Below are 26791 nucleotides of genomic sequence, written 5' to 3' on the forward strand. Positions count from 1 at the left end.
AATGGCGATATCTCGAAAAGGCGTCCACCTATAGACCTAGTGTCCACTCCCTCATAAAATGCTCAGTAACACCTTTCGTTTGATTCCCATATCGTACAAACATTCTAGAGTCACCCCTGGCCCACCCTAATGGCGATATCTCGAAAAGGCGTCCACCTATAGACCTAATGCCCACTCCCTCTTAAAATGCTCAGTAACAGCTTTCGTTTGATACCCATATCGTACAAACATTCTAGAGTCACACCTGGCCCACCCTAATGGCGATATTTCGAAAAGGCGTCCACCTATAGAACTAAGGATTACTCCCTTTTAAAATACTCCTTACCACCTTTCATTTGATACCCATATCGTACAAACACATTCTAGAGTCACCCCTGACCCACCCTAATGGCGATATCTCGAAAAGGCGTCCACCTATAGACCTAATGCCCACTCCCTCTTAAAATGCTCAGTAACACCTTTCGTTTGATACCCATATCGTACAAACATTCTAGAGTCACCCCTGGCCCACCCTAATGGCGATATCTCGAAAGGGCGTCCACCTATAGACCTAATGCCCACTCCCTCTTAAAATGCTCAGTAACACCTTTCGTTTGATGCACATATCGTACAAACACATTCTAGAGTCACCCCTGGCCCACCCTAATGACGATATCTCGAAAAGGCGTCCACCTATAGACCTCATGCCCACTCCCTCTTAAAATGCTCAGTAACACCTTTCGTTTGATACCCATACCGTACAAACATTCTAGAGTCACCCCTGGCCCACCCTAATGGCGATATCTCGAAAAGGCGTCCACCTATAGACCTAATGCCCACTCCCTCTTAAAATGCTCAGTAACACCTTTCATTTGATTCCCATATCGTACAAACACATTCTAGAGACACCCCTGGTCCACCTTTATGGCGATATCTCGAAACGGCGTCCACCTATGGAACTAAGGATCACTCCTTTTCAAAATACTCATTAACAGCTTTCATTTGATACCCATATCGTACAAACACATTATAGAATCACCCCTGGTCCACCTTAATGGGGACATCTCGAAAAGGCGTCTTGTTAGAAGTTGACTGTTTAACTTTTTGTTTTTCTTTGCGAGTTGATTCGCGTTCCCTAGCATAGGAAGCAACAACAGTATGCATGTCTTTAATTTCGGTAGTTAATGAGGAGATTATATTATTTTTATCGACAATTAATGAGCGCAAAGAGCAAACTTCGGCTAATAGAGAGTTCACTCTAGTAAGTATACTAGCATTTTCCGAACGTAAAGCATCAATGTCATTAGCAACATCGAGCAGAGATAGTTGTTGGATATTTTCACACAGCTCGCCAATGCTCTCAGCATTATTAGAGAAAATGGGTGGAGCACTTGGTGGAGGAGTACGTATCGATGCACGACGCGCAACCGAACACAATTTACAAACGAATGGATGGTTTCTTTGAAGAGATGAGATAATCAAGATCATCAGACGACATGTTAACGCATTGCAAATGAAAAAGGTCATTGCACTTTGCACACAACACTTTCGGTTTATTGCGATCAACCCTTTATCCATATTCGCAGGGCATTTTGAATAATTTATTTTATTGATAATAAAATTGTTTATTCATTTGAATAAAATGTTAATAGTAATAAAATTGGGACAAGAGTCACTATGTCAGGTCAACAGTGCACTTATTATAATTATTCTTATTAATTGCCATAATAGCAGAAATAGTACAAAAAACGCGGAGCGAAAAATAAACACGTCCGTACTCTTGAACATATGTAATAAAAACAAAGTTCTTCATGAATAAAAAAGGACGCTAAGATGAAGAACTGGTAGTCGATCGGTGAAGGTCGAGAAAAGATGAAATGGCTATTGGAGTGTTCGAGAGAAAAGTTTCCGGAATATGTATAGTCCTGTTCTGAGTGATGCAGACGGCGAGTATCGAGGAAGGTAAAATGATGAATTGGGAGAGGCAGGTGGAGGAAGACTTCATCTCACTTGGTGGTCCCAATTTGTGGCAGTTAACACAAAACAAGGGTAGCTGATGGGACTGTTCGGTCTTATTTATAATAAAAAAATGTTTCTCGTGATGCCCTTTTTTCAAAGTAACTACTCATTTAAACTAAGCCCCACGTGCAGAACGGCAAGTTAAGTTATTTACTCTGAGTTATCCTGTTATGAGGGTTTGAAATCATATATTTTAGACACATTATTAACAAATTTTTGTTGTTATATCGGCCGACTGATTTGTAAGATCGCGGGTTTGAATCGAGCTCAAGGCTTAACAATAATTATTTTATCATTATTATCACATATTATTTCAATAAACTAAAAGAATACCTTGCCGTCCTGGAGGCAGGCCTAACTTGATTCAATTAATTTTAAAATAACCTAACATTACATTTAACGCTACTTGCGTGATTATCTGTTAAGCTCTGCAAATATATGCTTTTATATATTACGTTGCTTTGCTTTCTTTTGTAATGTTTTATGTTATGTTACGTAATTTTTTTATGTTCTGTTAAGTTATGTTATACGTAATGCTATGTACTGCTATATAATATAATATGGCTAATATAGGCTATGTTATATATCGCTGCAATCAACAATGGCATTATTTTTTGTGTCTCAACTTTATGCTTTGCTATTTTAACTTGGGAATGGATGGCAATCGCTGTGACCGTACTACCATAATATAAATACACGTACCTTACCACAGCTGTGCCTGTATCATAACCACAATCCAAACATAATTGTAAAAGTAGCATAGCGTAACAGAAGCTCAACCGTAATAACATATGACATAACTGTAAATCTGCTGCCTCTTTTAAATGGGTCGATTGCCTGATAGATTGTTTGATGCTCAAGCACCAACTTACTTATAATTTTTGTTGACTGTTATAAAACTAAGTTGTCTACAGCAATCTGAGCTATAAAATATACTGAAGACGTGCTTAAGTGTAACAAAAAACTATCTTTTAGTCTCCGTATTGTTTCCTATAACTGCGTCCATTCATCGGTTGGTGTTCTGATCTCTGCTTTTCGTGCACCTGTTGATTTAACCGTTATTGCAATCTTAGTAATAATCGTAGTTGTAATGGTGGACAGTAACCTTAATCGTTACCGTGGTCGTAAACATACAACATAGTTCAATGAAACCCTAGCAGTTGTCGAAATCGCAATTGTTACCGTAATCGTATCATTCACCGTTATCATATTCGCTTACAATACACATAATGGTACCCGCACCTGCAAACGTAACTTTAACTCAATCTCAATACTGAGCCTGGCCTCACATATTCCACAAGCATTACTGATGATTCGAAATTTGTCATTGCAAGAGGCATTGGGGTTTTTGTTGAAGAGACTTCGGACAAACTTAACTGAACTATTTTAAAACTGGTTTTGTAATGTAGCATCTTAACGTTTTAATAAAATACTCCTCCTAAACTTCGTAGTTATATGAGGTTACATTGGAGTGCCGGAAAGCACATAGCTGAAGGGGCATTTCTGGCCCAAACCACTTGCTTTTTTCCTCCTATGAGTTCTAAAATATCTGGCTAGTTGCAAATGCTATTTAAGCTGTGGAAACAGCAAAACACCGCGAAAGACTGCTGATTTTAGATTCGAATTCGCGAAGGCTAATTTTAATAAACTCAACCATATTTTATCTACATACATGAGTTTGGCTCTAATACGGTGCAGATATTGACAAAAACATTTCTGACTTCAATGCCACCATTCACGCTATTCTGGAAAGACATGTAGCTAAGCGTAAATGTGTTTCCACTGAGCTAGTCCAAATATGGTACACCAAAGAACTGAAATCTTTAAAAAACAAAAAATCGCGTTCCTTCAAGCTGTACTAGATGACGGGTTCACACTCCGACTACTTGAAGTACTATATATTGGGTCATAAATATTTTGAATTAAATAAAAAGTGTTACAATACCTATATCTGTGCGATGAAAAAGAAAATAACTTGAAAGCTTTCTATGATTTCGTAAACTCTAAACCTAGGGGGTAAAGGGTTCCCTTCTGGTATGAAATACCGTGATGATTTCTCTAGCGCTGATCAAGACATTGCTAACTTCTTTGCACAATTTTTCAAATCTAACTATTCCACTGAATTAATTTCTTTGTCTAGTGAATACCCGTATCAACTTAACTCACTTAACGCAATTAATATTCCAGCAATATCTCCAGAAGAGGTTTTTACATATTTTATGTCTTTAAAGGAATCTTATAAATACGGTCCTGACCTAATTCCCACATGTTTTCTTAAAAAATGGGCTGAACACCTTTAACTGATTTATTCAACATGTCCCTAAAACATGGTGTTTTTTCTGTTGCTTGGAAGGAATCTTTTCTAACACCACTATACAAAAACGACAGTAGGTTATGTGTAGAAAATTAAAGAGGAATTGCAAAATTGTCTGCCATCCCAAAGGTATTTGAAGCTATTGTTACCACAATCAGCTAACATTTTCCATTTCTACATTGATTGCAGACTCTCAACATGGATTCTGTAAAGACAAATCTACCATTACCAACCTACTTGAATTCACAACTCATGTTTCTAATGGATTTAGAGAAAATCTTCACACCGATGCTATTTATACTTATTTCAGTAAAGCATTTGACAAATTTTCCCACTACTTGCTTATCCACAAGCTGGATCGACTTGGCTTCCAACCTGGTCTCACGCAGTGGATATCTTTCATATGTCATTAATGTTCCCTCTGGCGTCCCACAGGGCAGCCATCGCGGTCCAATTTTGTTCTTGCTATTTATTAACGATATATGTACCACAATAAAATATTCCAAGATTTTAATGTATGCTGATGATGTAAAACTTTTTAGGTCCTATGCGTCTATTGGAGAATGTCCCTTGCTTCAAGCGGATTTAAACTGCTTAGTTGCTTGGTACAACATGAACTCAATGCCGCTGAACATCAATAAATGTAAATTCATGTGCCTCTCTCGGAGATCTTTGCCAGCAGCCTCTTATGTAATTGATAATTTTTGTCTTGTATCAGTAAATTAATTTGTTGACCTTCATATTATGACTACTGCCAATAAGGCTAGAAGTGTTCTATCATTCGTGAAGAGATGGTCTAAAGAATTTAGTGACCCATATGTAACCAAAGCCCTTTTTACCACATTAGTTAGACCGATACTAGAATATGGATCAATAGTCTGGCATGCGCGATATCAAGTTCATGCAGATAGGCTTGAGTCAATACAGAAGCAATTTTTACTTTTTTCTTTAAGGAATTTTCATTGGGACTCTGCGTATAATTTTCCACCTTATACTAGTCCTTATCAATCTTCCAACTCTCGCTAGTCGTAGAGAAATGCTAGGCGTAATATTTATGGCTAAAGTACTGAATGGACTAATTTCTAGCCCCTTTCTTTTGAACGAAGTAAACTTCAATGTCCCGTCACGAGCGTCAAGACATTACAAACCTCTTCTTTTGAGGCAGTGCAGAACTAATTTCGAATTAAATGGACCTTTTCGGTGTTTGTGTCATGATTTTAACTCTCATTCGAATTCATTTGATATAACGGATTCAATGTTTACTATAAGGAAAACTGTCCTATCCTATTTTAACTCGTAAAAAAATAAAAAAAAAATATTTATATACTAAAAGCGTTAACTTATTTAACAATTCACTATATTTATAATTTTCAACTGTTATGTATATAATACTCAGCAGATGATTTTTATTCTGTAGCTGAGCAGTTTTAGATCTCGACGCTTAACAATCCTCCGCCTATCAACAACTCGGCAAAAGCAAAATCCGTCCCTCGTGTCGGTTGGGCGGGCTTTGGAGGTATTAATCCCTTGGGTTTATTATTATAATTATTATTATTAAGTCACTTCAGTAAGGGCTTGCATTTCTTCCTTTCAGATGGATAAGACGCTTAAGCAGTATCTGTCTATAAGATATTGGTAGAAAGGGGCCCAGAAAACTGCTTAAATTTATTCGTAAACCTTTTCAATCTAAAATTGGTTGAAAAAGAAAAACACAAAAACAGCATAATGGATAGCCAGGATTTTCTACATATTTTCTGTTCTGCAGGCTTCATTAAAAATAAGCTTTACCACAACTATAAGCTCTAACTGTAACTTTGGTCATATCCAACGAAAAAGAAACTTCTTTTTGTCGTCTTCGCTACATTTTTATTACATGCACCATACTAATCTCCCTTCTCTTCCTGGAATCTTATTTGGTTTAAAGTTTTAACTTTTTCCCTAATCTTTCTTCTTGTGATGTAGATATCTCTCTTCAACTTTTATATTATGTTTTTTTTTTGTTGTTTGTTGCACACCAACACTTTCCACTCAATAAAAATCATAAAATATGACTTGATTAAAATTTCAAGCAGCATAATTTTTATATATAGCCTATTTAATAAAATTACGTTGATCAACACCATCAGTTCAGTCAGAATTGAGAACGACCTCTCCGATCAGTTCCAAACTAAACTTTGTTTCAGAGAGGGTGACCTTCTGTTGTGAAATTTTTATAACTTGAATAGAGTACCCTGCAGACTTTGTTCTGTCCGAGGTACAGATAAATAATTGCGACGTTCACCTGCTCGAAATATTTCACCGTGCGATGTATCTGAGGATTTTTTTTGCTTCTGCCAAAAAAAAATTTGTATTTTCTTGCTGCTTTCTCCTCTCTCCGAAGGATCAAATGTCTTTCATTCGTATCGTCTTTTCCACTTTTCTCTCCTCTGCTCCCATTTTCCTACTCAACCTCAGTCTATTCTTCTTCATCTCGCTCCCTTCTCTTACTTCCTCTACCCAACGCACTTTGTCCAATCTTATCTCAACTTCCTACTCTCTTTTTATTTCCTCTCGCTCACTCTCTCTCTAATATCTTGCTCTTCCCTTTCCCTCTCTCCCCCACTCCATTCCTACTCCTACTCTTATCTCTTATTTTCCTTTTTCTCTTATTCTGCCTAAAGCTTTCCATACAACTCCCAACTTTCCATTATCTCCCTCGCCTTCTTAACTACCGCCTTTTGATAAAAATCTCACTTACATATTTGTTAGCCATATTGTAAAAACGCAAAAGAACCCAGGTTCACATTTTCGTTTATATCTAAAAAATAGGTTTACCGTCTATGGTCTTAAGTTATAAAGTTATCAACTTGTTTTGCTTTAGTTTTTATGTAAAGATTAATCTTTTCGAATGGCTGCCTAATAGTAAATTTCAAACAAAATGCTCGAACCTTATTCCACTTGCCAAAAAGAGAAGGCCACAGCTATTAAGCTTGTCTAAGGGGAACGACTATACTAAAGTTATAGCAAATTGCTCCAACATTAGGAGTGTTTCGAATAGGCCGCTCTCAGATCTAATTTCCGGAAAACATTATTTCCCAAATAATCAACAAGTCAAGGCGCACCATATTTCAAGCAAATCGCACGGAATACTATTTTTTTTTTTTTGTTTGAATGGGATGGCCCTGGTTCTCTTTCTGGAAAGATGAGAAAGAAAATAGACCAAATTGTAATTCTAAAGCATAAGTACTCCAAACAACTTAAGAATTCACACAAAATTTCAACAAAATCAGTCCAGTCACAAATACTCGCAGAGAAGAACTATACATATTAAGATAAATCTGCTATTGGTCCACTTCTCGAAATGAAAAGTTTCTTAAATATTTTCTTTCTCAAAGAGGTACCCCTGTACCGAATTTTAAGAAAATTGTACCATACATTTTATTATTTTGAATAGGTCGATCCCTGGTCCACTTTCGTGAAAAAAGAGTGTCTCAAATAATGAGCAAGTCACGGAATAGGGATACCGAGGAATAGGCCGACCCCTGGTCTACTTCACGACATTTGTTGTGAAAAAAAAATATGCCCTTTACCGTTCTGAGTGTAAATTATAGAAATGTGTATATTTTCGCGTTATTCGGTGGTGTGGTATTTAGCCTTTCACATTTACATACATACATATATATGGAGAGATAATGGCAAAATTATATAACCCGCACAACTTAATAGCTCTAGAAAAATATTTTATAAGCTCACTTCCCAAATACTCACTAATAACTGCAAAAATTTTACACAAACGAGCCAGGTACTTCATTTCACAACTCATATTTTGAATATTGACAATAGACAAATGTTTCACACTTTGTAATGATAGTTAATTTTATGCTTTTAATAATGCAAATTTTACCCATATAATAAAAATAATAAACAAAATCAAGAGTTCTAATTAATAACAAAATAGACACGTAATTAAATGCTCTTATCAAAACTCGTATAAGAATTCTAGGTCATTGTGAAAAATTGTGTGACATAATACAACATTGAATTGTTACGTATTTACTTATTTATGTACATAAGAGACTTACTTGCCGGTATATGTATATGTATGCATAAAACATATTTATGTACTTATAATGTCTTGAAATTCTAAAATTTATAAGTTCACATTTGCACAAGTGCTCAACTGTTTTTCGGTATGTTAGGTAAGATGTACACGAGGCGTAGCGTCATGAGGGACGCATATAAGTTAGGCCATTTAGCTGCGATTCATGTTCGTATCACGATCTGCATAAGCGTCGCTATAAAAAGAAAAAAAACATTTGGTAAAACAAAATTAATAACGAATTTATTACGGAATGACGGAATACACACCGAGCTGTTCAAACACGGAGGCGAAGAGTTGGTAAAGATCATACATCAACTCCTAGTTATAAGCGCGGATAAGGTTCTGTTAAGTAGCGCGGATAAGGTTCTATCTCCCGTATTGTGCCCAAAACTGAAGCTTATCAGTTCTACACGATGCGCCAGAACCTGGAGAAGACTCGCGATAAGACAATCGACAGTTAACCTCTTTTCGTCGACTTCAAAGTAGCATTTGACAGGACGAAAAGTAGCTTCTTGTATGTTGCAGTCTGAGTTTATGCTCCCTGTAAAGGTAATAAGGCTCTGTCGAATGACATTGAGCAACACAATCAGCTCTGTAAGAATTGGAAGCTAATCGCCAAGCTATTCGAAACCAAACGAGGCTTTGGATCAGAAAACTTCCGTTCGTGGGAAGCACCTCTCCATTTGGGAACCAGCATAAACAACAAATACTATGTTAGTTTAGATAATAACTCTTGCCAACAAGTGCTACTTTGGACTAAGTAGGCGATTGAAATGAATTTGGACTAAGTAGGCAATTCGGCTTTAAGCAGATATGATAAGAGTTTAGCGACCAGATACTCAAAGGATTTGCTGGTTAAGTCATGTTATGCGAATGCACGAAGACGCTCCGTCCAAGAAAGTATTTCAGTCGACACCGCAGTTTGGCAGCAAAACATCACTTAGGCGGTTAAGCGCCAATTAATAATGATGATGATGTTCATCATCGAAATTAAAAGAAAATAAGTAAGAAAAGTTGCCTACGAGAATTTAAAAATTATGAAAATCTACTTAACACTACCACGGACTATTGAAAAAATGGATTTCTATTTGGAACACTTTACAGCCATTTAGTCACTTCAAGCAATGTCTACAAAAGCTTTTTCTGTCTTTTAAACACTTTTTCTCACTTCGAAAATTTACAGAAATTTGCATGCAAAAGAATTTGCACAAACTTCTTCCTCTTTCCATGCGCACATATGTAAGCCTAGCGACCCGCAAAGTAAAACAAACTAATTACCCATTATAACAATTATTATTATTGAAACAAAATTCAATCCATAAGAAATACTTCTTAAAAGTCTAGTGGACCTATTTATGTATGAAGTTTTATATTTAAATTAAAAATTAATAAAAACAAGCAAGGAAGGTTAAGTTCGGGTGTAACCGAACATTACATACTCAGTTGAGAGCTATGGTGACAACATAAGTGAAAATAACCATGTAGGAAAATGAACCGAGGGAAACCCTGGAATGTGTTTGTATGACATGTGTATCAAATGAAAGGCATTAAAGAGTATTTTATGAGGGAGTGGGCCGTAGTTCTATAGGTGGACGCCATTTAGGGATATAGCCATAAAGGTGGATCAGGGTTGACTCTAGAATGCGTTTGTGCAATATGGGTATCAAACGAAAGGAGTTAATGAGTATTTTAAGAGGGAGTGGGCCTTAGTTCTATAGATGGACGCCTTTTCGAGATATCGCCATAAAGATGGACCAGGTGCGACTCTAGAATGCGTTTGTACGATATGGGTATCAAATGAAAGGTGTTAATGAGTACTTTAAAAGGGAGTAATCCTTAGTTCCATAGGTGGACGCCGTTTCGAGATATCGCCATAAAGGTGGGCCAGGGGTGACTCTAGAATTCGTTTGTGCAATATGGGTATCAAACGAAAGGAGTTAATGAGTATTTTAAGAGGGAGTGGGCCTTTCTGGACCAGGGGTGACTCTAGACTTTGTTTGTACGATATGGGTATCAAATGAAAGGTGTTAATGAGTATTTTTAAAAGGGAGTGGGCCTTCGTTCTATAGGTGTTCGCCTTTTCGAAATATCGCCATAAAGGTGGACCAGGGGTGACTCTAGAATGAGTTTGTACGATATGGGTATCAAATTAAAGGTATTAATGAGAGTTTTAAAAGGGAGTGGTGGTAGTTGTATATGTGAAGGCTTTTTCCAGATATCGACCAAAATGTGGACCAGGGTGACCCAGAACACCATCTGTTGGATACCGCTAATTTATTTATATATGTAATACCTGCCAAGATTTTAAGGGTTTTTTATTTCGCCCTGCAGAACTTTTTCATTTTCTTCTACTTAATATGGTAGGTGTCACAACCATTTTATAAAGTTTTTTCTAAAGTTATATTTCGCGTCAATAAAACAATCCAATTACCTTACCATATTTCATCCCTTTTTTCGTATTTGGTATAGAATTATGGCATTTTTTTCATTTTTCGTAATTTTCGATATCGAAAAAGTGGGCGTGGTCATAGTCGGATTTCGTTCATTTTTCATACCAAGATATAGTGAGTTCAGATAAGTACGTGAACTGAGTTTAGTAAAGATATATGGATTTTTGCTGAAGTTATCGTGTTAACGGCCATGCGGAAGGACAGACGGACGACTGTGTATAAAAACTGGGCGTGACATCAACCGATTTCGCCCATTTTCACAGAAAACAGTTAACGCCATTAAATCTATGCCCCTACCCAATTTCAAAAGGATTGGTTAATTTTTGTTCGACTTATGGCGTTAAAAGTATCCTAGACAAATTAAATTAAAAAGGGCGGAGCCACGCCCATTTTTAAATTTTCTTTTATTTTTGTATTTTGTTGCACCATATCATTACTGGAGTTGAATCTTAACATAATTTACTTATATACTGTAAAGATATTACATTTTTTGTTAAAATTTTACTTTAAAAAAAATTTTTTTTAAAAGTGGGCGTGGTCCTTCTCCGATTTTACTAATTTTTATTAAGCGTACATATAGTAATAAGAGTAACGTTCCTGCCAAATTTCATCATGATATCTTCAACGACTGCCAAATTACAGCTTGCAAAATTTTAAATTACCTTCTTTTAAAAGTGGGCAGTGCCACGCCCATTGTCCAAAATTTTACTAATTTTCTATTTTGCGTCATAAGTTAAACTCATCTACCAAGTTTCGTCGCTTTATCGGTCTTTTGTAATGAATTATCGCACTTTTTCGGTTTTTCGAAATTTTCGATATCGAAAAAGTGGGCGTGGTTATAGTCCGATATCGTTCATTTTAAATAGCGATCTGAAATGAGTGCTCAGGAACCTACGTACCAAATTTCATCAAGATACCTCAAAATTTACTCAAGTTATCTTGTTAACGGGCGGACGGACGGACGGACGGACGGACGGACATGGCTCAATCAAATTTTTTTTCGATCCTGATTATTTTGATATATAGAAGTCTATATCTATCTCGATTCCTTTATATATGTACAACCAACCGTTATCCAATAAAACTTAATATACTCTGTGAGCTCTGCTCAACTGAGTATAAAAATATGTAAATAAATTTTAAATAGCGATCTGAGATGAGTGCTCAGGAACCCACATACCAAATTTCATCAAGATACCTCAAAATTTACTCAAGTTATCGTATTAACGGACGGACGGATGGACGGACGGACATGGCTCAATCAAATTTTTTTTCGATCCTGATTATTTTGATATATGGAAGTATATATCTATCTCGATTCCTTTATATATGTACAACCAACCGTTATCCAATCAAACTTAATATACTCTGTGAGCTCTGCTCAACTGAGTATAAAAAGGGCAGGGTTATTAACGTAATGTTCCAAGATTTACTAGAAATAACCTTTTACCTGCATTTACGCACTTTTACAAAATCTTGTATATAAAAGAGGGCGCTTAAACCGATTTAGTCCATTTTTACTGCAAATATTTCTTGTTAATAGGCACTTCAGTTTAAGTTGACTTGAGTTTAATCCCGCTACTTCAGCCACCTAAACTAAGATAAACAGCAAGTGTTCTTCCACAAATTGGCAATGTTAAACTCTAGCCAACTTTAACTGAAGTTTAAACTCTTACTGAAACCCCTCACGGAGTTTTAAGGTGTTTACCGGGGACAGAGCTCTTTGGCAAAAAGGGTATCCATATACTAACCCTGACCTCAGAGGTTTGTTTCACGGATGGATCGAAATTTGATTACGGAAAAGCGGCAGCTGACATCGATTCAATAAATCGATTCCAACAACAGGATGCTTATATTTCAGGCAGAAATTCATGCATTAGAAGTTTGCAGTATAGGATGTCTAGGAAGAGGCTTATACTTGGGGAATATTTTCATTATTTCAGACAGACAGGTAGCGTGCGTTGCAGTCTCACACAACTACTTGTAGGGTAGTGGATGAATGCATTGGAGCTCTAGTCATTTGGGAGCCAAAGCTAGGTTTTGTTAGAAATTTTGTTAGCAACATTTTATGGCTTAGAGCCCTTATGCGGACTGACAATGGCACACATGAGGGGGAAATGAGTAATATATTATAGAAGTTATGAGAAAATATAAAATAAATTTATTTATTACTTCCTTTCTTATTTGGTAGTGATAATGATTTTAATTCCGCAACATTGTGTCTATATAAGTTCTATACACTGGTTCCAGCAACATCTTCTGATGCTTTGTTGCTTTTACATTTTAGTATACTAATATTTACTTTATTATATTTTTCTTAACCTATGTCTTCTTCTTCCTATACCCTTCATTTTATGTACATATGTACATATAGTATAGACTATTTTATAATCAACATAATTTAAGATTGCAAAATAATTTTACGGCATTTTTTGAAGATTCCAACGCTTGGTTCGCACAAGCAACCCACATACAAACGTTAAAAATTTTGCAAATAGTGAATTTATCGAAAAATTTGGTGTATATTTGTGGAAATATTTGCGGAAGAAACAGACACCACACTGTTATGGATTTAGTTTTGAAAACTTCGCACATATACTAAATAAAGAAAGGGGATCCGTTTTAGAACAATATATGCAGACTTACCATATATATTTATGTTCGATCCAAGATTTTTATAGTGTATGATGAATAGGTCGTGTTGGGCGATATTAACTAATCTTTTTATTTTTTTATATTAGTTCAATAACTTTGAAATTTACCACTTCACTTCACTAAACGATGTTGACGCTCTTAGATATCCACAGGAAAATAAAAGACGCTGGTTGCTTCATGAAGTTATATTAGACCCACGATTTTCCCATATGTGTCGATAACTCAGTTCAAAAACATATGTTTTTGACATTAACAGAGGTAGAATATTGAAGTGGAGCAGTGGTGGCCAAAAAAAAATGCAAACTTTATTAATAAAAGTAAAAGTAGATATAATTCAAAGTGAAAAAAAAAAATGAAATTATATTTGCGGCTTTGTACTACGGTACAGATGATGGATCGATTTTGTGTTGCATTTGCATGTTAAGTTTTTATCGGTACCTGGAACAATGTTCATTGCAACGTGAAGAATATCTCGATAGGCTCGCCCCTTCCAAAACTCTTTGCGATAGGTATATCACCCATCTTGGTGACCGTACTACGCTTAAAATATCAAGCCTCTAGCTTTCCAGTTAAATAAAATTTAATGGAAATATTCCAAAAAAAGATTTTTCCCCACCCTAATATACAACTAAGAAAATAACTGTGTAAAATAAATATTTACACCAATAGTTCCAATTTAACTTTATTCAAAAGTGATCTGACATCTTCAAAAGATGTAACTACTTAATACGTTTCTTATTTAGTCGAAGATATTTGCAGTTTCGTTTTTTATTATTTCAAGCAAGGTACCGAAATCGAAATTCGACCCAACTTCTGGTATTTGTTTTTCTGTAATGTCGCCGAGCGCAAAAGGTGACGAGTTGGAAGTTTTCAAGAAATAAATACCGCTGAGTCTAAATACGAATATATTTAAATGCAGCTAATTTCAAATTGACGATTTAGATTTTCACATACCTTTTATCAACATAATATCCCATTAAAGCGTCATTCGATTTTAGATCACACATACCAAAAGCAAAAGAAAAAAATTCTCACAATGACTTGCCCAAAATTCATTTTTTCGAACAATTGATTCGGCATAGAAACGTGGAGCACGATTATGATTACAGCTGCCAGTACCTGAAGGAAAAGGAGAAGAAAACGAATATTGATAATCAGCAGCTGGTTATAATTTTACAAAACAAATGGGCCTTAGTTTTATAGGTGGACGCCTTTTCGAGATATTGTCATAAAGGTGGATCAGGGGTGACTCTATAATGTGTTGGGTATAATATATATAATGATATGGGTACCAAATTAAAGGTACTAATGAGTGTTTTAAAAGAGAGTGATATTTAGTTGTATATGTGAAAGCGATTTCGAGATATCGGACCAGGGTGACTCAGAACATCATCTGTCGGGTACCGCTAATTTATTTATATATGTAATACCACGAACAGTATTCCTGTCATGATTCCAAGGACTTTTGATTTCGACCTGCAAAACTTTTTCATTTTCTTTTATTTAATATGATAGCTGTCACACCCATTTTACAAAGTTTTTTCTAATTAACTTTTCTTTTAAAATTTGAATTTTAAAATAATTTTTTTTTTTGTAAAAGTGGGCGTGTTCGTCATCCGATTTTGCTAATTTTTATTCAGCACACGTATAGTAATAGGTGTAACGTTCCTGCCAAATTTCATCATGATATCTTCAACGACTGCCAAATTATAGCTTGCAAAACTTTTAAATTACCTTCTTTTAAAAGTGGGCGGTGCCACGCCCGTTGTCCAAAATTTTACTAATTTTCTATTCTGCGTCATAAGGTCAACCCACCTACTAACTTTCATCGCTTTATCCGTCTTTGTTAATGAATTATCGCAGTTTCGAAATTTTCGATATTGAAAAGTTGGGCGTTGTTGTTGTTCGATATCTTTCATTTTAAATAGCGATCTATGATGAGTGCCCAGGAATGTACATACCAAGTTTCATCAAGATACCTTGAAATTTACTCAAGTTATCGTGTCTACGGAAGGACGGACATGGCTAAATGAATTTCTTTTTTCGCCCAGATCATTTTGATCTATACAAGTCTGTATCTATGTCGATTAGTTTATGCCGTTACAGGGTACCGTTATGCGAACAAAATTAATATACTCTGTGAGCTCTGCTCATTATTGTTCAGCCTTTATTGCAGGGCTCTTCAAAACTGAAACTGTGATTGTATTCGTATGAGTAATATAATTGTAGTGGTAGTGCTTTATTCGTTGTTCAACGAGCAACTAAGCAAGACGAATGCACGCATTCTGTGCTAACATTCAATATACATATATTTTATAAATATGTTATGAAAAAATTATTTGGTTACATGAGAGAGCCAAAAATTTAAAATATGTTTGTAATTGCTGATGGGTCTTCAGACCTCGCCGATTGTCGGCAAGATACACAAATAAATAAATGTAAGGCGCAATAACCTCCGAAGAGATTTTAGACCGAACTTCTCTTCCAATTTGCGTCATGCTCCTTTTCAATTTTTCCTACAAATTGGCGGGACGGATCCTAATTGTTTTATGCTGACTCCGAACGGGATCTGCAAAGCAGATGAGTTTTCACTGAGAGCTTTTCATAGCAGAAATACACTCGGAATACTTGCCAAACACTGCCGAGCCATAATTGTAAAATTTTGATGTTACTTTGCCCGGGGCGTGAACCCAGGCCACGGTGGCCGCATACAGTAAGCTTACTACTGAAGACAATCGTTTCTCATAAATCACCACCACTCACTTTTCTCCAGCTTCGCTATTGGTCCGCGCTCCATCGCCTCACTGCCGCTATTGGTCGCATCGCCATTCAACTAGCGTCGCCTGCTATTATATTGACCGCTCAATTCTCCCCGGTATCTTACTACCCAATCTCTTGGAATAGAAAGCTGCCACCAAAATCCTTATATATAAATAATTTTCATTCAGTTGGGGCTTATGGGACTTCTACTCCAGCTTCATAAGCCTAAGGATATAGGAATTCTTTAAACGAACTTGGAGAATCCATTCGGAAACCTGATGAAGTCCTACCAGTGAGAATATGAAGATGAAAGTGATGCATTTGATTGACAATATTGAACTTACGACTTTTGTTTGATGAGTTGATGAAAAGGTGCGAGATATGGATATTAATTTACAACCATCCAACACTAATCTAGCATCACATAAGAAAAAATGCCGTAACTTTTTTAAAATATGATATTCCGAATTCAGGGTTACCTTTAAGAAAAGGAAGAAAAAGGGGAAAAACATAATCCCGTTTTCGCAAAGGTACTAATGAATAAATCTAAGCTAGAGACACCGAGGGACTTGTTTTTTGAACAAAGTGAATAAAGGACCCTCGTAAGGAAAGATAAGCACTTTTAAATTGGTAATCAAATTAACTCACGACGAAAAGCAAGTCTAAAGCAGAAATATCATTTAATCTATCGGTAAGAGGCATAACGGCCTTTGTTTCCCATTACCATGAAAAAAAGAGCTCTCAAACCTGACAGAGTTGGATATTCTGACTGTCAGCCAACAACTGCAATCAGCCGCATCACAAATATCTTCCTCACTAATGACGCCTTTAACTGGCAACAGAGTCTTGGAGCGATACAAATCATTAAGGGACAAACAAGATCAATCAACACTGTGGAATAGAACAAAAGTCTTTTTTATACCGTGGAAAGGATCATGAAAAGTCCACTAAGCGCATCGAATTAGAATTGCAAGAGTGCAAAAATGCATTTTCTTGGGAAATTTCTTCAAGATGTAATGCGAAAAAAGTGTGACGTAAGTACCGGCATTAAACAGATTTTTATCCGCTTCTGTACCCATTAAACAATTTGGGTATATATTTTGTCCCAACAATACCATAATACTCGTATGTATTTCTCGACCATTTAATAAACCTCTTCGATCTTTCTGCCTCATACTTCTGTAAGGAACTTTTAACCTTAAGGTGCCAGCTTTTGAACGTACCCGACCGATGTACTACAAAGAACTTTCGACACGGATAGTACTCCACAAAGCATAGCACTGCTGCACCAACAAAGAGGAGATACATACATCTGCTAGACAAATGTACTGTTTTTTATCCACAGTCTGAAGATTCTTGTTGTATATCACTAAATTGTGGATGGGAAACAAAAATTCCCTTACTTAAAAATTTTTTACAACGAATAAATCACAGCGACAACTTCGAAGAAATTACAGTGACACATATACAGGAAGTGTTAGAGCTACAATATGAACCAATGAGCCTGTGGTTCGTGCTGCAGCTGTTGTTGTTGTTGTTGTTGTTGTAGCAAAAAGAACACTCCCCGAAGGTTTTAAGGAGTGTTATCGATGCTAATGGTCCTCTGCCGGATATAGACATGGTATGTTCAGTTAACAAGCACCATCGGGTACGATTTAATATGACCACATGGAACTTTCTAGGCCATACTGCCCTGCCACTCTCTAATTTTATGAGGAGCTCGGAGATGTCAGGTGAAGTTGACAATTTCGTTGAAGAAACAATAAATTGTTCTCGCAACTCCTTGAATCACATGGATATTTTAGTAGCCTCTCACGAAAAACATACCTGCAATGGGTATACTTTAAGCACCCTTACTCAATAATACTATACACAGCACCAATGTGGTTTGGATATAAACGGACACATCAAAAATATATATTAGCAGCGTACCGACTTGCTGCTTTAAGAATATCAAGTGCTTATCGGACGATGTCCAACGATGCGATCCTGGTTCTAACCCGGAAAATCTCAGTGGACTTACTTGCAAGGGAGATGGGCGATCTGTATAACACTAATATCGAGCGACCACCTCAAGAAGCCAAGAAAAGAGCATGGACACAAACAATAGCTAAGTAGCAAAAACGGTGGGAAGCCTCGATTAAAGGGCGATAGGTATCCCCTTATTTTGGAACGTAGCTCAATGGAATGAGCAGTATCTGGGTTAATGGCTTAACGCTATGGCTTAACTCTATTGTAGAGAAAAGTTATGTCTTTATCATAAAAAACACTTACTTTCTTCATTCTCACAACCAGGTTGCACTCGTCCAATATTTGGATAGAAATCGATATGACCCATGGGACTCAGCATACCGCGAGCGAAAGTATCTGTATGTATAACATCGACAAACTCGGCATCATCTTTACTCAATTTGTGATCATTGCCGCCTGTAATAAATAGAGGCTTCGCGGGATCCAAACCTGAAATATGTCAAAGATTGAATAGGTGCAACCTTCGACATCTAAGGAAATAGTCGAATAGACTCTTACCTGTTATATGCTTTAGTTTCTTTGTTACATAATTTGCCGTTTGTCCTGCAACTTGCCCGCCTAAACTAAAACCGATGACATGAAAATCTTCAATTGGCACAATATCATGCTCAACAAAATTATTTATCAATTGTGCTAGACAGCGGCTAATCAAAGGAACATTTTTCACAGCCTGTGTATAGCAGGGGTCACGTACCAATGGACCATAATCAATTGAGATGACATAAACATCTGCGTACGCTAATAATACGGGCCTTATAAAAGGGTTTGGTGCATAATCCCGATATCCTGTATAGCCGTGTATGAGTATTTCCACGGAACGACGTACGGGGAAGTGTGATTTTTGTAAGTTAAGTGGATCGAGTAGTACGGGCTCGTTAGCTGTGGCACTGAAATGATTTTATTTGTGGTAGAATGAAGATAATTATTTTTTAGTACAATATCTCACTCACTTTGTATATAACCAAAAGGTAACATTTTCATTGGGACACTCTCCTGTCACGACAACACAACTGGGATCGACAATAGCTTCGATGGCATTAAGCATGGAGTTATCACCAAATATCTGTTCAACTAAGAAAAATCGTATTTTATGTTATCCTTGAAAATTTCATCTCATCTAGTACATACTTTTGCATATCAAAACCGTTAATATTATGTAAAGAACTCGCATATTACCGTTTGCAATCGATCATCACCGAGCGCGATAGTTTACAAAAATGCTGATAATATATAGAATCAGACACGTTTATATGGGGACCAAATGTGCTAAGGCTTTATAGTCATTAACTATAATCTTAAACCTGAAAACTCGTGCGTTTGTCCAAATAGACTCTTTGAGTTAGAAAAACCTTATCGAAATGTTCTTCACGAAATAATTATAAGTGAGATAGTTACTAAGGACGTGATATGCAATAAATGCATATTTTAATTGTCCAACGGCCGCCGTGGTGTGGTGGTAGGGTGCTCAGCCTACCACACCGAATATCCCGGGTTTGAGCGCCGAAAAAGGCAGTATAAAAATTTTAGACACAAGTCTTTCCAATTAAAAGAAAATTTTTCTACACGGGGTCGCGCCTCGGCAGTGGTTAGCAAGCACTCCGAGTGTATTTCTGCCATGAAAAACTCTCAGGTCCCGTCCCGCCAATTTGTAGGAAAAATTAAAAGAAACGCAACGCTAATTGGAAGAGAAGCTCGGCCTAAAATCTCATCAGCGTTTATAGCGCATTGTATTTATTAATTTTTTTGTTGTGTAACAAACTTTTAGCAATGATGTCTGTGTTTCAAAAAGTAAAAACAGTCGAATTAAATTTTCGAATTTTCGGGATTGTTGAATGGAACCTATTTCTTTTTTTGAGCCGATTACTTTTTTATACTCAGTTGAGCAGAGCTCACAGAGTATATTAACTTTGATTGGATAACGGTTGGTTGTACAGGTATAAAGAAATCGAGATAGATATAGACTTCCATATATCAAAATCATCAGTATCGAAAAAAAATTCGATTGAGCCATGTCCGTCCGACCGTCCGTCTGCCGTTAACACGATAACTTGAGTAAATTTTGAGGTATCTTGATGAAATTTGGTATGTAGGTTCCTGGGCACTCATCTCAGATCGTTATTTAAAATGAACGATATCGGACAATAACCACGCCCACTTTTTCGATATCGAAAATTTCGAAAAATCGAAAAAGTGCGACAATTCCTTACTAAATACGGATAAAGCGATGAAACTTGGTAGATGAGTTGAACTTATGACGCAGAATAGAAAACTAGTAAAATTTTGGACAATGTGCGTGGCACCGCCCACTTTTAAAAGAAGGTAATTTAGAAGTTTTGCAAGCTGTAATTTGGCAGTCGTTGAAGATATCATGATGAAATTTGGCAGGAACGTTACACTTATTAATATATGCCTGTTTAATAAAAATTAGCAAAATCGGGGAAGGACCACGCCCACTTTTAAAAAAAAAAATTTTTTTTAATTCAAATTTTAAAAGAAAAGTTAATATCTTTACAGTATATAAGTAAATTATGTCAACATTCAACTCCAGTAATGATATGGTGCAAGAAAATACAAAAATAAAAGAAAATTTAAAAATGGGCGTGGCTCCGCCCTTTTTCATTTAATTTGTCTAGGATACTTTTAATGCCATAAGTCGAACAAAAATATACCAATCCTTGTGAAATTTGGTAGAGGCTTAGATTCTAGGACGATAACTGTTTTCTGTGAAAAAGGGCGAAATCGGTTGAAGCCACGCCCAGTTTTTATACACAGCCGACCGTCTGTCCTTCCGCTCGGCCGTTAACACGATAACTTGAGCAAGAATCGATATACATATCTTTACTAAACTCAGTTCACGTACTTATCTGAACTCACTTTGTATTGGTGTAAAAAATGGCCGAAATCCGACTATGACCACGCCCACTTTTTCGATATCGAATATTACGAAAAATTAAAAAAATGCCTTAATTATATACCAACTACGAAAAAAGGGATGAAACATGGTAATTGTATTGGTCTATTGACGCAAAATATTACTTTAGAAAAAAACTTGGTAAAATGGGTGTGACACCTACCATATTAAGTAGAAGAAAATGAAAAAGTTTTGCAGGGCGAAATCAAAAGCCCTTGGAATCTTGGAAGGAATACTGTTCGTGGTATTACATATATAAATAAATTAGCGGTACCCGACAGATGATGTTCTGGATCACCCTGGTCCACATTTTGGTCGATATCTCGAAAACGCTTTCACATATACAACTAAGGGCCACTCCCTTTTAAAACCCGCATTAATACCTTTAATTTGATACCCATATTGTACAAACAAATTCTAGAGTCACCCCTGGTCCACCTTTATGGCGATATCTCGAAAAGGCGTCCACATATAGAACTAAGGCCCACGCCCTCTTAAAATACTCATTAACACCTTTCATTTGATACTCATATCGTACAAACAAATTATAGAGTCACCCCTGCTCCACCTTTATGGCGATATCTCGAAACGGCGTCCATCTATAGAACTTAGGCCCACTCCCTTTTAAAATACTCATTAATACCTTTCATTTGATACACATATCGGACAAAATAAATTCTAGAGTCACCCCTCGTCCACCTTTATGGCGATATCTCGAAACGGCGTCCATTTATAGAACTTAGGCGCACGCCCTTTTAGAACCCTCATTAATACCTTTAATTTCATACCCATAGATAGATAGATAGATAGATGTTGTGAGGTTAAGCACTGCGTCCTATTGGTCTATTGTGCCTTCAATTCTCTTTACAACACTTCATCCAAGCCGAGTTCTCTGAGAAAATCCAGAATGGTTCCCGGCTTCAGAGAGTGTATGTGACTATTTTCTAGTTTAGATGATCCTAGGATTCTAAGTCTTCGTCTCGCGACTGCCTCACATTCCTTCAGGATGTGTTCTGCAGACTCATCTTCGACATCACAGAAGCGACAGAGGCTACTAGCTGATATGCCCAATTTATGCATGTGCCTCTTTAGCCTACAGTGAGCTGTGAGTATACCTGTTACAATCCTAAGGCTACTTTTTGGGAGGTTAATCATAGCCTTATATCGCTTCGAGTTGTACCCTCCTATTAGTGCCTTTGCCTGCCGAAGTCCTGGACTTTCGCGCCAGTGTTGTTCTCTGAGGCACGCCTCCTTTTGTATAAAGTCCTCCCTTATTGTATGTGACCCTATTGGCACCACAGGCTCGGGTCCTATTGGCTTTCCGGCCGCTGCCAACTTGGCAAGCTCTTCTGCTCGCTCGTTACCATCCACTCCTATGTGTCCAGGTACCCATGCCAGACGGATGGTGTTGTTGACTCCTAGATTGTTTAACCTCTCCACGCACTCAAGGACTGTTGATGATTTAATCTCAACCGAAGCTAATGCCTTGAGTGCAGCCTGACTGTCGGTGAGTATAAGAATTTTCTCGTTGGTATATCCCCGCAATAAATTTATCTCTGCACACCGGCTTATGGCAACAACTTCGGCCTGGAAGATGCTCGGATATTTTCTGAGTGGTAGGGAAATTTGGTTCGGGGCCCGAAGATCCCCGCTCCTATGCCCTCCGGTGTTTTCGAGCCATCGGTGTACCATATTATAGTGTGTTCCTGGTGAAGCGCTTCAATCCTGGAGGTGTCCCACGTACATTTGTTCCCCAGCTCTATTTTGAAGCGCTTCTCAAACTTAATTATCTTCCTCGTATCATCTCTGGGAAGTTGGATAAGTGGAATCTGCTCCTGCAGCTTCGCCATGATCCGTGACTGTATCACTTTGCTTCTTCCACATCCCTCTTTAGCTATGTTTACTAAAGTACTCCTGGCTGCTTGTTCAATTATTATATGTAGAGGCGTTAACTCAAGCAGCACTTCTATTGCTGCCGTCGGGCATGTTCGCATGGCTTCCGTAATGCAGACACACGCTAAGCGTTGAAGCTTCGTGAGCTATTTTTGTACGGTGACCATGGTTGTTCTTGATGCCCACGCAACCGCTCCGTACACTATGATAGGTCTCACTATGGTGTTGTCGACGTGTTTCTTCCATAAGAGCTTAGAGTCAAACGTGACTCCCAAGTATTTCACCTCAGACGTGTACTCCATCTGTACTCCATCCATTGTGATTTGCCTAATCCCTTCCAGTTTCCTTTTCCTGGTGAAGGGCACAATGGATGTCTTGTTAGGGTTGATGCTTAGCCCTACCTCAGTACACCATTCCTTCGTTAACCTCAATGCCCTTTGCATTATGTCGCAAAGGGTGCTCTCAAATTTTCCACTTACAATGATAACAATATCATCCGCGTACCCCTGACATCGGATTCCGTTGTCTGAGAGCCTCTGTAGAAGTTCATCTACTACCAGGCTCCACAGCAGGGGTGACCGGACGCCCCCTTGTGGACATCCTTTCGTTGTTTCAATCTCTACTGTACCGTCCCCACTTGGGGTTTAGGCAATCCTCGTGCGCAATAAGGCGTTTATCCACATACGGATTTGATGCTGTATCTCTCTTCTCTCGAGTACCCGATTCACACTTTCGTGTGTCGTGTTGTCGAAAGCCTCCTCTATGTCCAAAAATGCGCATAGAGTTATCTCCCCGCACTCGAGCGCACTTTGGATTTCTGTGGACAGCTGATACAGTGCAGTTTCTGTCGACCTGCCTGTTCTGTATGCATGCTGATCTTTATGTAGTGGCACTCTAACGAGAGCCTTTGATCTAATCTCATGGTCTACAATCTTCTCCATTGCTTTGAGAGCAAAGGATGTCAGGCTTATAGGCCTAAAGGACTTAGGACTGGAGTAGTTTTTAGCCACCTTGGGTATAAAGACCACTTTTGCTCTTCTCCACTCCGTCGGGATGTATGCCAGTGCGAGGCTATCCCTCATAATCCTGACCAGGTGTGGGATCAATTCCTCGCCCTGCTGCAGAAAGGCTGGATATATACCATCCACTGCCGGAGATTTGTAGCTCTGAAAAGACTTTACTACCCACTTAATTGTGCCATCGTTGAAGAGTTCTTTGGCGAGGTTCCAATCTGTGGGTGTTGGTCTCCCTTCTCGAGCCTCCTCCGTTGAGGTATCCGAGGATGCGTCGGGGAAATGAGCTGCAAGCAGGGCACGTGCTCTTTCTTCCTCAGTCCTTGAGTAGGTTCCATCAGGGAGCTTAATTGAAGTCGTGTCTCCCTCTGGTCCTTGGCTAGGGCTTTGTGGAGCCTTGCCGCCTCTGGAACCTCCGAAATACCCTCGCAAAATTTCCTGAAGCTCTTTCTTTTAGCTTTTCTAATCTCTTTGTTATATGCTGTTAAATTCGCTGTGTATTGCTCCCAGTTTCCCGTGCGCCTCGCTTGGTTAAAGAGTTTGCGCACGGTTTTCCTCATTTCCGAGAGTTTCCTCGACCACCAGGGGGTTTTATTTCCTGGGACTTTGGATTCTCGACAGCTAGAGTTAAACGCTTCAATAATGACACGGTTGAAGTTATTAACTCTTGTCTCTAATTCCATATAACTTGTTCCTCTGTTCCTACTATCTATGATAGGAAAATTTCCCTGTATTATGTTCCTGAACATGTCCCAGTTTGTGTTCCTGGGGTTTCGCCTTGGTGGTCCTTCTATGGGCATAGCCCCGATGACGAACTGGATAATAAGATGGTCCGACATTGAGGGTTCAGAGGAAACCCCCCATCCAGAGACCAGCTCATCAGCCAGATCGTTACCGAGGGTTATGTCCAGGACTTCTTCTCATATCGTACAAACAAATTCTAAGAGTCAGGCCTGGTCCACCTTTATGGCGATATCCCTAAATGGCGTCCATCTATAGAACTATGGTCCACTTCCTCTTAAGATACTCTTTAATACCTTCCATTTGATACACATGTCATACAAACACATTCCAGGGTTACCCTAGGTATTTTTACAACATGGTGATTTTCCCTTACTTTGTCTCCACAGCTCTCAACTGAGTATGTAATGTTCGGTTACACCCGAACTTAGCCTTCCTTACTTGTTTTAGGTAACGATTTACTTCTTGGAACCGGTTTCTTTTTGGGTACCAGTATCTCTATCCAAAGCGATTATTTTTTCGACCAAGGTAGTTTTTACAGCCGTCTGATTTTTTGGAACGGATTAGATTTTGTCGATCCTTTTTTCCTCCGCTAAACTTTTTAAAACCCGTTTATTTTTTGAAAGAAATTATCTTTTTTAAACTGGTCCTCACGGAACCTCTTTCTTCTTTGAAATCGGTTACTTATTTGAACTGAAGGGCCTTACAGACGATAGTAGAATAAACTGAATTCAACTTTTAATAAATTCTCATTTTTTCAATATCTATTGCTTGCTGCAAAACCCAAAATGAAGTTAACAAAATGTAAGGACAGTGCATAACTGTTGTCTATTTTTTTTTGAGTCAAGATTTGAAGAGTCGAGATTTAAAAAATAACCCTGGGTGGGCCCAACACCAAAGTTGATTAACAAAAACTTTTTATTTGCTTTGCTTCGCTTTAACACTTTGACGGCGTCATAAAGCAAAAATCCCTGTGTTCCAATGCAACAAAAAAATTGATCTATATTAGAGGTTTACGTCGATCACTTTATCGGCGTGGGCGGTGAAGTCATCGGCGTAAACCTCTAAACTGAATGGCTGGACTTCACAGTATCATATTGTCCTAAACTAATAAATATGAAAACATACTGCTGACGTGAATGGTATGTTTAACTATCTGGAGCAATAGTAGCCGACTTGGCCAAAGCCACGTCTTGCGATTGAAAAACTTTTTTATACCTTTCATGAACATGAAATGGTATATTAACTTTGGTCCGATGTTTGTAACCTTGAGAAATATAGAAGATAGACTCACCATTAAGTATACCGAATTGATCAGGGCGACGAAATGAGTTGATATAGCCATGCCCGTCTGTCCGTCCGTCTGTCGGTTTGAACGCAAACTAGTCCCTCAAATTTTGAGATATCTCAATCAAATTTGGCACAAGGGTGTATTTTTGTATTATATTAGTCATTTGTCGGATCTGGCAGGATCGGACTACTATAACATATATATCCCATACAGCCGATCGTTCAGATAAGACGATTTTGGTCATTCCTGCCGCAATTTAGAAAGTATAAACGTGAAACTTGGTGATATATATTCTAATATATCATAGAAGGTATCCTAAAAAAATCACTTTGATCGGAGCTATATATAGTATATATCCCATATAACCGATCGTTCAGATAGAAAAGTTTTCGGGCATTTCCCCCTTAATTAGAAAGTATAAACGTGAAACTCGGTGATATATATTTTAATATATCATAGAAGATTTTATGAAAAAATCACTTTGATCGAAACTATATATAGTATATATCACATTCAACCGATCCTTCAGATGGAAAGTTTTTTGGCAATTTCTCTCTTAATTTCCAATATAAAAACGTTAAACTTGGTGATATTTATTTAATAATTTGGGAAAAATTTAAACAACGTGACATCAGGACGGACAAGGCGACAGC

The 26791-nt window shown here is 37.6% G+C and overlaps 1 protein-coding gene and 1 pseudogene across 3 annotated transcripts in view; both read right to left on the bottom strand.

Moving 5' to 3' along the window:
* Nucleotides 1-13649, bottom strand: part of LOC137242805 (inactive pancreatic lipase-related protein 1-like) — a 48959-nt gene extending 35310 nt beyond the window's left edge. For 2 of the 3 annotated variants that reach the window (XM_067770061.1, XM_067770062.1), the window contains exon 1: nucleotides 8060-8194. In XM_067770061.1, coding sequence (XP_067626162.1) covers nucleotides 8060-8114 — 55 coding nt within the window. In that variant the 5' untranslated portion in view covers nucleotides 8115-8194. Of the gene's footprint in view, nucleotides 1-8059; nucleotides 8195-13489 lie in introns of those variants that run through there. The other variant, XM_067770063.1, reaches the window with a different exon arrangement.
* A 588-nt stretch (nucleotides 13650-14237) lies between these two features.
* Nucleotides 14238-19510, bottom strand: LOC137241868 (pancreatic triacylglycerol lipase-like; annotated as a pseudogene).
* Between the last annotated feature and the right edge of the window lie 7281 nt (nucleotides 19511-26791).

This window comes from Eurosta solidaginis, chromosome 2 (assembly GCF_040869045.1).
Source record: "Eurosta solidaginis isolate ZX-2024a chromosome 2, ASM4086904v1, whole genome shotgun sequence".
Classification (NCBI taxonomy): domain Eukaryota; kingdom Metazoa; phylum Arthropoda; class Insecta; order Diptera; family Tephritidae; genus Eurosta; species Eurosta solidaginis.